Raw genomic sequence first — 13,909 nt, 5'->3', positions numbered from 1 at the left:
GTATTAGAGAATGTCCTAATTTCATTCTTTTACATACAGCTTCCACTATAATTCAAAGAGATACATGTACCCCTATGTTAACTGCATCACTGTTTACAATAGTTAAGACATAGAAACAGTCTAAATGCCCACTGACAGATGAATGGATTAAGATAATGTTGTACACATATACAATGGAATACTACTCAGCCATAAAAAGAACAAAATAATGCCTTTTGCAGCAATATGGATGCAACTAGAGATTATCATACTTAGCAAGGTAAGTCAGAAAGAGAAATACCAATACCATATAATGTCACTAATATGTGGAATCTAAAGTAAGACAACAAATCAACCTATCTACAAAACAGAAGCAGACTCATAGACATATAGAACAGACTTGAGGTTGCCAAGGAGGAGGGGGAAGGAGTGGGATATACAGGGATTTTGGGGTTGGTAGATGCAAAGTATTACATTTAGAATGGATAAGCAATCTCTTGGGATAGAATATGATGGAAAATAGTATGGGAAAAAGAATGTATATGCATATATGACTGGGTCACTGTGCTATACAGCAGAAATTGACACAACACTTTATTCTTTAAGAAGAAATAAAAAATAATTGAAAATAAAATATTTTTCATTAAAAATCCATATTTTACATTATAGTGCATTCTTGGTATTACACATTCAATGGATTTGGAAAAATCTATAATGATATATATCATTACACTATCATTCAGAGTAGTTTCATTGACCTAAAAATCCTCTCTGCTCCACCTGTTTATCTCCCTTTCCTCCCAGAAACTCTACAGACCTTTTATTAAAAAAAATTTATCATCACATAGTTGATTTACAATGTCGTTTAATTTCTGCATGTAGCAAATTGATTCAGTTATACACACACACACATATACACATTTATATATATATATACTCTTTATTGCATTCTTTTCCATTATAGTTTATTACAGGATATTGAATATTGTTCCCTGTGCAATGCTATAGGACCTCATTGTTTATACATTCTATATATACTAGTTTGTATATGCTAATATCAAACTCCCTATTAATCCTTCCCCACTTGTCTTTCCCCTTGGCAACCACATATCTGTTCTCTGTGAGTCTGTTCCTCTTTCTTAGATAAGTTCATTTGTGTCATATTTTAGATTCCACATATAAGTGATATCATATGGCATTTGTCCCTTTCTTTCTGACTTCCTTCCCTTAGTATGATAATCTCTAGGTCTATCCATGTTGCTGCTGATAGCATTATTTCATTCTTTTTATGGCTGATTAGTATTCCATTGTGTATCTATTCAATCACGTATATATGATATATATCTATTCTATCATATATATCTTCTTTATCCATTCATCTGTCAATGGACATTTAGCTTGCTTCCATGTCTTGTTTATTATAAATCATGTGTTATCAGCATAGAGGTGCATGTGTCTTTTTTTATGGATATATCCCCAGGAGTGGGATTGCTGGATCACATGGAAACTCTGTTTTTAGTTTGGTGAACCTCCACACTATCTTCCATAGTGGCTGCACCAATTTATATTCCCACCAACAGTATAGGAGGTGTCCCTTTTCTCCCTGTAGCCTTTGTTATTTGTAGACATTTTAATGATGGCCATTCTGACAGTGCATGGTGGTACCTGACTGTTGTTTTGACTTGCATTTCTCTATTGTTATTAGACTTAAGTGATGATGAACACTTTTTCATGTGTGTTTTGGCCAACTGTATATTTTCTTAGAAGAAATATCTTTAGGTCTTCTGCCCATTTTTGATGGGGTTGTTTTTATTTGTTTCTTTCTTTATTTATTGTGTTTTATGCACTGTTTGTATATTATAGAAAATAAGCCCATATCTGTTTCATCATGTGCAAATATTTTCTCCCATTCCATAGGTTGTCTTTTTTTTTATGGTTTTCTTCTCTGTGCAAACATTTATAACTTAAATTAGTTCCTATTTGAGTAATTTTTTTCCCTTTTATTTCTGTTTCCCTGGGAGATTGACCTGAGAAAACATTGGTTAAATTTGTTAGAGAATATTTTGCCTATGGACACCTCTAGGAATTTTATGATGTCATGTCTTACATTTAAAATTTTATTTTGAGTTTATTCTGGTTCAAAATTTTATTTTGAGTTTGTGTTCTAACTTCATTGATTTATATATGACTGTACAACTTTCCCAAAACCACTTGCTAAAGAGACTATCTTTTCTCCATTGTATATTTTTGCTTCTTTTGTCAAAGATTGATTGATCATAGGTGTATGGGTTTATTTTTGGGATCCCTAGTCTGTTCTATTGATTCATATGTCTGTTTTTGTGCCATACTATGCTGTTTTGAATACTGTAGCTTTGAGGTACTGTCTAAAGTCTGAGAGGCTTTTGCCTCCTGCTTTGTTTTTTCAGGTTTTTTTCCACCTTAGAATTGCTCTGGGAATTCTGGGTCTTTTATGCTTCCATAGAAGTTTTAGGATTATTTGTTCTAATTCTGTGAAAAATGTCATGAATATTTTGATAGTGATCACATTAACCTTTAGATTGCTTTGGGTAGTGTGACCATTTTAATAATATTAATTCTTCCCATCCAAGGGCGTGGGATATCTTTCCACTCTTTGAATCATCTTGGATTCTTTAATCACTGTTTTATCGTTCTCAGTGAATAAGATTTTCGATTCCTTGTTCAGGTTTATTCCAAAGTTTTTTTTTGTTTGTTTGTTTGTTTTTTTTTTAATGTGACTTCAAAAGAGATTTTTTACATTCCCTTTCTTATATTTCATTGTTAGTGTTAAGAAATGCAACTGATTTCTGTATGGAAATCTTATATCCTGCTGCCTCACTGAATTTGTTTATCAGTTCTAGTAGTTTTTATGTGGAGTTTTTAGGGCTTTCTACATACAGTGTTGTACCATTTACAAATAATGAAAATTTAACCTTTTCTCTTCCATTTTGGATACCTAAATTTCTTTTCTTCTCTGATTGCTGTGGCTAGGACTTCCAATACTATGTTGAATACTTGATGAAAGTGGGCATTCTTATCTTGTTCCAGATTTTAGCAGAAAGTCTTCAAAGTGTTCACCATTAATTATTACTTTGGCTGTGGTTTATAATAATTAGCTTTTATTATGTTGAGATATGTTCCTTCTATACCTATTTTCATAAGAGTTTTAATCATAAATGACTTGAATTTTATCAAATGCTTTTTATGCATCTACTAAGATGATTTTTTTTGTCTTCTTTTGTGCTGTGGTATATCACATTGGTTGAATTCAATATGTTGAAATCATATGGATTATTTCCATATGTTAAAATCTTATACCAAAATCAAGTTAAATTCATTCCAGTGATCCTTGCAACATTGAAATGAACCTAATTTGATTTTGGTGTATGATCTTTTTATGTATTATTGGATTTAATAATCCAATAACAGTATTTTGTTGAGTATTTCCCCAACTATATTCATCAAAGATATTGGTCTGTAATTTTCTGTTTTGGTAGTGTTTTTGCCTGGTTTCATTATGAGGCTGAAGGAAGCTTCATAGACTGTCCTTAGGATTATTCCCTTCTCTTCAATTTTTTTTTTTAGAAGAGTTTGAGAAGGATCTGTTTAAATTCTTCTTTGATTATATGGTAGAATTTGACTGTAAAGTCATGTGGTCCTGGGAGTTTTGTTCATTAGGAAGTTTTGTTGTTTTTAAATTACATATTCTATTTCACTTCTAGTGATCAATCTGTTCAAATCATCTATTTTTCTTGATTCAGTTTTGTTGGGCTACAACTTTGTCTAAGTTGTCCAATTTATTGGCATATAATTTTTCATAGTATTCTCTTTTTTTAATTTTTGCAGTATTGGTTGTAATTTCTCCTCTTTCATTTCTTATTTTGTTTACTTAGGTCCTCTCTCTTTTCTTCTTGGTGACCCTGGTCAGAGGTTTGTCAATTTTGCGTATGCTTTCAAAGAACTGGCTCTGGGTATTATTGATTTTTCTGTTTTTTTTTTCCCTCTATTTTATTTAATTCCTCTCTTATCTTTATTATTTCCTTCCTTCTGCTGACTTTAGGTTTTGTGTGTTCTTCTCTTTCTAATTCATTTAGGTGGTTCGTTTGGTTGTTAATTTGAGATTTTTCTTAATTTTTGAAGAGGGCCTTTATCACTATGACCTCTCTAATAATGCTTTCATTTCATTCCAAACATTTTGTATGGTTGTGTTTTCACTTTCATTTGTCTCAAGATATTTTTAAATTTCCTTTTTGATTTCCTCATTGACCCATTGGTTTTTTAGTAGTATGTTGTTTTATCTCAATGTACTTATTTTTTCCTCATTTCTCTTTCTTTCTTTTTTTCTTTCTTTCTCTTCCTTCCTTCCTTCTTTCTTTCCTTCCTCCTTTCCTTTCCTTTCATTTTTTTGGTCTTTTTTGGGCCACACCAGGGACATATGGAAGTTCCCAGACTGGGATTGAATTGGAGCTGTAGCCACTGGCCTACACCATAGCCACAGCAATCCCAGATCTGAGCCATGTCTGTGACCTACAACACAGTTAATGACAACGCCACTGAGCAAGGCCAGGGATCAAACCTGCATCCTCATAGATGCTAGTCAGATTTGCTTCTGCAGAGCCATGATGGGAACTCCCCATTTCTTTTTCTTTAGTTGATTTCTAGTTTCATGCCATTGTGGTCAGAAAAGATTCTTGAAATAATTTATTTACTCTTCAAATATGTATTTGTTGAGGTTTTTTTGTACCCTTGTATTGGTCAGTTATGGAGAATGTTCCATGTGCACTTGAAAACAATGTGTATTCTGTTTTGTTTTGGGGGTTTTTTGCATATAATGTCCTAAAAATATCAATTAAGTCTAAGTGTTCTGTTGAATCATTTAAAATCTCTGTTGCCTTATTGATTTTCTTTCTAAAGGATCTGTCCATTGATGTGAGTGGGGTGTTAAAATCTCCTACTATTGGAGTTCCTGTTGTGGCACAGTGGTTAATGAATCCAACTAGGAACCATGAGGTTGCGGGTTCGGTCCCTGCCCTTGCTCAGTGGGTTGACGATCCGGTGTTGCCGTGAGCTGTGGTGTAGGTCACAGACACGGCTCGGATCCCGCATTGCTGTGGCTCTGGCATAGGCCAGAGGCTACAGCTCCAATTTGACCCCTAGCCTGGGAACCTCCATATGCTGTGGGAGCAGCCCGAGAAATAGCAAAAAAGACACACACAAAAAAATCTCCTACCATTATTTTATCCCTGTCCATTTCTCCCTTTATGTCTGTTAGTATTTGTTTTATGTATTTGAGTGTTCCTATATGTTGTGCATATATGTCGACAAGTGTAGTATCCTCTTCGTTTATTGATTCTTTTATCATTATTAAGTGTTCTTTTTACAGAACTTTTTCCTATCTCTGTGGTTTTGCTTTTTTCCACAGTGTCATATGGTTGGATTCATGCAGTATGCAGAGATTTCAGATTGGCTCATTTCACTTAGTAACATGCACTTAAGTTTTCTCCATGTTTTTTATTGCTTGATAGCTCATTTTTTTAAGCACCAAATAAAATTCCACTGTCTGGGTGTACCACAGTTTGTGTAACCCTAAATTTCAAAGCTAAAGTTTGAAACCTGAAGAACATTTTGGTAGCTTTGAAGTTTGAGCAATTATAAATAAAGCTGCTCTGAGCATCTATGTGTAGTTTTTGTGGTCATAAGATTTCAATGCTTTTGAGTAGATACAAAGGAATGCAGTTGCTGAAACACGTGGTAAGAGTATGCCTAGTTTTCTAAGAAACCGCCAAATTGTCTTTTAAAATGGCTGTACCATTTTGCATTCCTGTCAGCAATGAGCGAGAATTCTTGTTGTTCCACATCTTTGCCAGCTTTTGATGTCATCAGTGTTCCAGATTTTTGCATTCTAATATTTATGTAATGGTATCTTATTACTATTTAATTTGCATGATCCTGATGATACATCCTGGGTAGCTTGTTTGAAAATGTGTCTATTAAGGTCTTTGTCCATCTTTAAAATAGAGTAGTTTGCTTTCTTATTGTTGAATTTTAAGTATTATTTCTATATTTTGATAGAGGCCTTTTTATCTGATATGTCATTTGCAAATTTGTTCTTCCTCTGTGTTTTGCTTTTTAATTCTCTTGAAATTGTCTTTCAAAGGTGGAATTTTTTATTTTAATGAATTCTGCTTATCAGTTCTTTCTATCATATATTGTACCTTTAGTGGTATATCTGAAAAGTCATTGCCTATTACAAAGTCATCTGGATTTTCTCCCATGTGTTTTTTTCATGAAGTTTTATAACTTTACAGTTTATGTTAGTTCTGTGATCTATTTTGAGTTAATTGTTGTGAAAAGTATAAGATTTATGTTTAGATTCTTTTTTTTCTGCATGTGAATGTCCAGTTGTCTCAGCTCAATTTGTTGAAAGTCTGTCTTTTCAACACTGTGTTGCCTCTTCTTCCTTGTAAAAGATCAGTTAACTATATTTATTCAGGTCTGGTCTGTTTTGCTTATTGATTTGTCTATTTTCCCTTATATTGAATATGCACCACATATTTTAATTTACTCTTTGTATTTTGCAGTACACTTTATCATCAGGAAGGGCACATTATTATTTTAATCACTCATAATTTCCTTAGGTACTTCTGTATTTTTTCAGTGAAATAAGATTATTTTCTTAATTTAAGACAAATCCCACCAGGATTAATCAATATGGTATTAAACTAACAATACTTGTAGGAGAAACAATAAAGTTATCTTCATTATATAAACAATGCAAAAGCTTTAGTAAATATAATGCTGCATATGTAGCTATATGTTGCTATATTTAAAGTTATCTTTTTCCTTAACAAAATTTATGTTATTACTATTGTCATCTAAAAATGTCATTATATATATATACACACAAAAACGGTAAACATCAGCATTACTGAATTCTTATTTTTAATTTTATTTTTATAATGAAATTCATAGACCTTTTTTATTTTTATAATGAAATTCATAGTTGTTATCATAGGGAAAAATCTTTTACTATGTAAGGAGCTCTGAGAGAGAGAGTTGTGGGGAGGGATGAGAATGATGAAGGGGAAAAGTGGGGAGAGAGTGAGAGAAGAAAGAGAAGAAAGCAAATAGAAAAGAGAGAAGGGTAAGAGTTCTTTCACCTACTTAAAGCTCTTTATTGATTAATGGTAAACAGTAAGTAATTAATTAGAGGAGTTTAGCAGTCAGCCATTCTAGATTTCAGATTTGCTATGTCCTTTGTTGGGATGTGTTGTTCAGCAATGTAAATGGAAGTTCATGGTGCAAGTCCAGTGTTAACCTCTATGATAAAAAATGTAATTGAGCAAGTAAATTATGTTCATTCATCTATGTAACTTATATATGTATCTTCAATAGTTGCAACCTTCGGAAAAATATTATATGTAAGCAAAGGTAGTAATTAGATAATACACACAGTGTCATATTCATCTCTAAACTCACTATAGACACTGATAATAGATTAATCACTCTATGACTAAGACTCAGATTTAAAAAGAAATATTTCATGATGGAGCCACTAGTGATCAATCAAAACTGCCATAAAAAATAAAACTTTTAAAATATCTGCTGAGATATATCTGTCAGGTTTTATTGTTGTAATACAGAGAAGGCATTTGTAAGAAAAGAAAATGTTCTTAAATGCATAGTTTAGGAAGATAATATGTGCACAAAAGTAGATGCCTAGAATCATTACCCAAGCTAGTTGGTAGGTTTGGAATATGCAGAATTTTCTATAATAAAGACAAAATTTAGTAGCAGATGATTTAAGGCAAAATTTCAGTAGAGTTAAATATATTCAGCTAAAATATAAATGGAAAGGAAGGGGATTAGGAGAGAAAACAAGTCTGATTTTAAATGTGGTTATTCTTTTAAATAATTTGGAGTTTGGCACTTTTTACTGTAAGACCTCATTTTATTTTTTAAATAAATCACAATCAATATTATAGGTTTCATTTAATAAATAAGCTGAGTAACAAAAAGCAACTTTCTATTCCCTCTGCTTTCACTTTTGCTACATTATTCTCCCCACGTAAGAGGAAAGAAATACACCAAACTATAAAATGTATACTAAACCTCATCCCTTCTATTCTCAAAGCCTTTTTTAAAAACTGTGTTGGAGTAGAGTTGGCTTACAACTTTGTGTTAGTTTCAGGTGTACATTGAAGTGACTCAGATATACATATATACACATATCCACTCTTTTTCTGAATCTTTTCCCTTTTAGGTTACTACAGAATATGTAGCAGAGTTCCCTGTGCTGTACAGTAGGTCCTTGTTAGTTGCCTGTTCTATATATAGTAGTATGTATGTGTCAATCCCAAACTCCTAATTTATCCCTTCCATCCAAATTTCCTCCATGGCAACTATAAGTTTTACTTCAAAATCTGCAAGTTTAATGGCTTTATATTGCCAATAAAAAAGGATCCATGAGGCCTGAATACGTTGGTCTTTTCCTTTTTATAAAATCTCTGTAGAGATTTTATCTTCCTTTTATTCATCAACCTCCTTCATAAAGTTCTGTCTTCAGTACCTACAGGCTATTTCTCACTTAATAATATCTAAATACACTGGCCCTTCTTCCTGGAATGTTCTTTTCCCAGGGGTTCTAATTTTTTAGCTTTTGCAATGTTTTTGTGTAAACATCTCCTCCTTAAAGTGGTTTTCTGAGATCATCACACCTAACATAGGTCCCTTCCTCCTTGTTATGCTCTTCAGAACAGAGAACAGGTAAAATCATTAACTGTGTATCCCCATTGCTTTGTACAATATTTTCTACCTAGTAATTCTTCTGTAAAAGGTTAATTTTTTTTAATGTTCAGAATATTTAAAAAATTCAGTCATAAAGAACTGAATTCAATTAAAATCACATTGAGTATTTGTACTGCCTGGTATAGAAAGATAAAATTAGCAGCCCATAATTTTAATCTTTAATATTTCACTTGATATTGTTGCTGAGAAAACTATTTAAGTTGCTGAAGAAATGTTTGGAATGCTTTTCTCTAAGCACATATACATTCTCCTAAAGAAGAATAGTGTCTTGACCATACAGAGTGAAAAAATATTCTTCAAATCCTTATTCAAATCACAACTCTTATGTGACGGCTCTGTATGGTCACATATATTGGTAGATATTTGAACACTATTAGGGTACTACATATAGTATAGAAATAAAAAATTACACTAAACACCATATAATGTACTGTCTTATTAAAATGTCTTATTTAAATAGATTGATTCACTGAAATACTATATTTTTCTAATATAAGAATTTTGATATTGGGTTTTAAACCTCCATCACAGTCATTTCCTGAATTTTAAGAAAAAAAACTACATAATGAATGCATTCTTATTTATGTATTACTCTTGTGCTAAAAAAATTCCCATTAGCATTTTAAATGAAAAATGCCTTCATAATTCCTTCAAATTTTACCAAAAATTAATACTATTATTTAATAATTTACTTTTAATATTTGTACAAATAGTTAAGACTCAACACCCCTAAGTAGCAGAGAAAACAAAAAATCATTTGCTGCAGACAATGTTTAATGGATGAGACAGGAACCAATATGCTGCCTGCTCAGTCTCTTGATGGCTGCTTTCATTTCCTGATTTCTCAGAGTATAAATAATGGGATTAAGGAGAGGGGTGATCATAGAGTAAAACACTGAAAGAAACTTATCTACAGAATAACTATTAAACGGGAAGGCATAGACGAAGATAGCGGGACCAAAGAAGAGTGTGACCACAGTGATGTGGGCAGAGAGTGTGGACAGAGCCTTGGAAGATGCACTGGAGGAGTGCTGCCAGATGGTGACGAGCATGACAGTGTAGGAAATGAGCAAGAGAACAAAGCATACCAGGGACAGGAGCCCACTGTTCACAATCACCAGGAGCTCTAGGAAGTAGGTATCAGTGCAGGCAAACCTGATGACCAGGGGAGGGTCACAGAAAATGCTGTCCACAGTATTGGGACCACAGAAAGGTAAACCCATTGTGAAAACCATCTGGCTTGTGGTATGTATGAACCCAACTGCCCAGGAGAGCAGTAGAAACACAATGAGCACCTTATGACTCATGATAGTCTTGTAGTGTAAGGGTTTGCATATGGCGACATACCTGTCAATGGCCATAGCTATCAGAAGAGACATCTCTCCACCCCCAAAGAAATGCATAAAGAACATCTGGGTCATACAGTCCCACCAGGAGATGGTATTATGTTCTCTAAAGAAGTCCAAAATCACTTTGGGAGTTGCAGTGGAGGAAAGACATAGATCAAAGAATGATAAATTTGCCAGAAAGAAATACATGGGGGAGTGAAGATGGTTATCAGATATCACAGAGATCACAATGAGGAGGTTTCCCACTATGATGGCTACATAGACAAGAGTGAAGATTGCAAAAAAGAATATTTGAATGTCTTGAACACTGGAAAGTCCCAGCAAGATGAACTCAAAAACACTCGATGTGTTATTCAGGAGATCCATTCATCCCTCTGCATGAGTTTGTCAGAAGTTGTCTGAAAGGGGAAAACACACAGGAAGTCATAGGGGCTAACAGGTCAGGGAACCTAATCTTTCTTAAGCCACCTTTTTTTTTTTTTTTTTTTTTTTTTTTTAAATTCAAGGACGCAGCCCTTGTAGTCATGCAACTTGCTTGTAGGTATTTTGAAGTTGTAGATATTTCTCAGGACCACAGGACTGTAAAAATGTGATGGTTTTGGAGCCAACTGAATCAAATTAGTGTCTTGATTAGTACAAGGTGAAGTCAGTTAAACACTTGAGAAAACTTGTCTTCCTTCGTGTTCAGCTCCAGATATCAATATATGAGGGAACATTTAGTTTAGTAGAGGTAAAGAAAAAGTTTTAGAAAGCATCAGGGAAATAGGTTTTTATCTTTCATGGGACTCAGGAAGTACATTACTAACACAATTTTGTGACATCCTCAGGATGCAGTAAAAAAAAATTTGCCATACCAAAAAAAAAATTGCTGAAATCACATGATGTGCATTATGCTTCTTGAAGTGAACAAAGTAATGACCCATATTGTTCAAAGTTGAATGTTGAGAGACCTAAGTAGTTTACTGAGATCAAATCTAATTACTGACGTTTTTGACTTGAATGACCCAGATTGACTCTGATAACTAGAAATGTTCACTTTACCATTGGCCTTACCCTTTGGGATTAGATAAGTGAGTGTATCGCATCTATGCATTCTTATCCTACTTTTGCAAAATTGGATGAAATGATAATTTGTATTTGATATTTTGTTTTAATTGACACATTTTCATTTATGTCATGAGTGTGTAGAAATAAAGCACTATAATTAAGACTATGAACTAGTAGGTTACCAAAGTATTCTTGTTCAACTTTTCTCTCTTTAAGAGATATAAGTAGTAAACTGAATGAATCATTTACCATCATGAACCCAAAGAAAGAAAATGAATGATGTATTATTTATGTAGCATCTCTGGATAGTTACTTCTCTGCGTTTTTCCTTAATGTACTTTCAACCTTTAACTTTTTCAAGAATGGAAATAATTCACAGATATTGTCTTACATACTGAGGTGGACTCACCTAACTAAACCAAATTTTAAAAAATATACATAAGGGGAATTAAGTCAGTTCTTGATCAACATAAGTCCACTTCTTCCAGTACTTCTCTTGTTTATCTGATTTTTGTTCTGTTGTTCAAGTCTTATTCCAGGCTCCATGATCATCTACAGTCTTTTTTCTTTTTTTACTTTCCTCAAAGCCTAGAGTCAGACTTAATGCCAAAATGAGAAAAGAAAATAGCATATATTTGATTATCCATGTGCCTTAATATTTTAATCATACAATATATGTTTTAAAGATACAATATGTCTAGTTAACCATAAAGAATATTTAATTATATGAACTCAGATATGTAAGGTTACTATCCGTAAAACACAGATTTTATTGTAAGTGGCCCATACTCTAACCATGATATTTGACACTATCACTCAGAGTAGCATAAAACTTCCTTCTTTCACATCCTAATAGAATGGAAAATGGAAGTCTTTGCATGTGAATCTTCATTCCTTCTTAGTGCTTTGTATGCTCAATGCAAGACAATTATTTTTATCTAAGCTACAACCCTTAGACCTTATGTGTTTTTTTAAAGTATGCAAGTAAGTAGATTTGTAGGTGCTCATGGACTTGACAAAGGTAAAGTCCTGGACAAGATGATTTCTCTCAGACCTTTTTTTAACAGATTATTGTTTGTTTAAATATATGGCTATATTCAGACTATTGTCATAAGATAGTTCACCATATATTCCTTTTCATAATTCCTATCAAGTGTAATGATAGCATCAATATTTTGTAAGAGAATTCTGATTCTCCAAGCCATGAATCTAATATTTTTTCCTTATATCTATTATCTCTCTTTAAAAATAACTGCATCACTAGAAACAAATATGAAACTTCCTCTACATTTTGCAATAATTTAAAGAATAAAGTCATTCAACCTGATCAGTATAAGCAAACAATTAAAACACCTTGAAAACATATCCTTTTCCCTAAGCGTAATTTATTTGCCCTGGATTACTGTATCATTATCTTAATTCCCAGTGATCATAATTACAGTGATTTTTGTATCTGTTTTCCATTTGTTTAAAAATCAGTTTTCTCCAGGATAATTTCCTCTTTGCAGCCCTCCTCTCAGTTATTACTTTGGCATTTGAATTTTATCAGTATGGACACACTTATATTGTAGATGAAACCAGTGTGAGAGATGTGGTATATGGGTAGGGTAACATGTCAGGATTATGTAACCTACCAGTTGCACTTGGACTTCAGAAATAACATCAATATGAAATCCTAGATGTCTAGTCTTCATCATCCGGTAATTTCATTTTCTTCTCTGAACTTCAAAAGACAAGAGTATATAAAGGTATCCCTTGACAGGAGGAATAAAGGAGAAAATTCATTTGATTGTTTTAGCATCCTCAGAGACTGGCAGTAAAAAGTAATTGGGATTGTTAAAAGAGTTTTTGCCATTGCAGAAAATGAGACTCCATTTTTCACTTCTCAAATTGACAATACCTTAAATGCAACAGTCAATAATGAAGAAGATGTTGGAAGATGTTGCTAGTGGTGCATTATGGGACTTTTGTATAATGTTTTTTGTTTTATTGTAGTTTAATTTTTAAAGCAAGCATTGAGAAATATTATATTTAGACAAATATTAACATTCAAGATTATTTTAACTGAACTTTGTTAAAGTCAGAATTTTCACATTTAAATTCAAATCTGTTGAAATTTATCGAGAAACGAAGTAAAATAATTTTTCATCATTTCAATTAAATAATAATTTCTTCCACTAACAATTTGTTATTCTTCTTTTATAACTTAGTAAATTTGTGACTAGATCAGGCTTTTCTTCAGATATACCCATTTTCTTCTTTTTTTGCCAGTTACAATTTGAGTAAGTACTACATACTTTATTTTTATTCATTATGATTGATGGTATGTTTTATTTTATTTTTTCAATAATGATTTTTATTTTTTCCACTATAGCTGGTTTACAGTGTTCTGTAAATTTTCTACTGTACAGCAAGGTGACCCAGTTACACATACATGTATACATGGTTTTTTCTCACATTATCATGCTCCGTCATAAATGACTAGATATAGTTCCGAGTGCTATTCAGCAGGATCTCATTGCTTGTCCATTCCAAAGGCAATAGTTTGCATCAATTAACCCCAAATTCCCAGTCCATCCCACTCCTTCTCCTTCCTCCTTGGCAATCACAAGTCTGTTCTCCATGTCCATGATTTTATTTTCCATGGAAAGATTCCTTTGTGCTGTATATTAGATTCCAGATAGAAGTGATGTCATGTGGGATTTGTC

General features: G+C 32.8%; 2 protein-coding genes across 5 annotated transcripts in view; one reads left to right on the top strand and one right to left on the bottom strand.

The window, feature by feature from the left end:
* Positions 1-13,909, top strand: part of LOC110261611 (uncharacterized) — a 310,291-nt gene that overhangs the window by 246,952 nt on the left and 49,430 nt on the right. The window lies entirely within an intron of this gene.
* On the bottom strand, positions 9,579-10,520 carry LOC146401754 (olfactory receptor 4K13-like). Its single transcript, XM_084970568.1, has one exon. The coding sequence runs from the start codon at positions 10,518-10,520 to the stop codon at positions 9,579-9,581; it is 942 nt and encodes a 313-aa protein (XP_084826694.1).

This window comes from Sus scrofa, chromosome 7, assembly GCF_054392235.1.
Source record: "Sus scrofa isolate SSC_HxYL_T2T_F1_AM1 chromosome 7, Sscrofa_HxYL_maternal_Yorkshire_Landrace_v2.0, whole genome shotgun sequence".
NCBI classification, from domain to species: Eukaryota; Metazoa; Chordata; class Mammalia; order Artiodactyla; family Suidae; genus Sus; species Sus scrofa.
The sequence above is the reverse complement of the archived record's forward strand: the minus strand, read 5'-3'. Positions and strand labels throughout refer to the sequence as shown.

Excerpts from the sequence above, each read along its gene's own strand:
- LOC146401754 (XM_084970568.1), bottom strand. The coding sequence starts at position 10,520 with ATGGATCTCCTGAATAACACATCGAGTGTTTTTGAGTTCATCTTGCTG.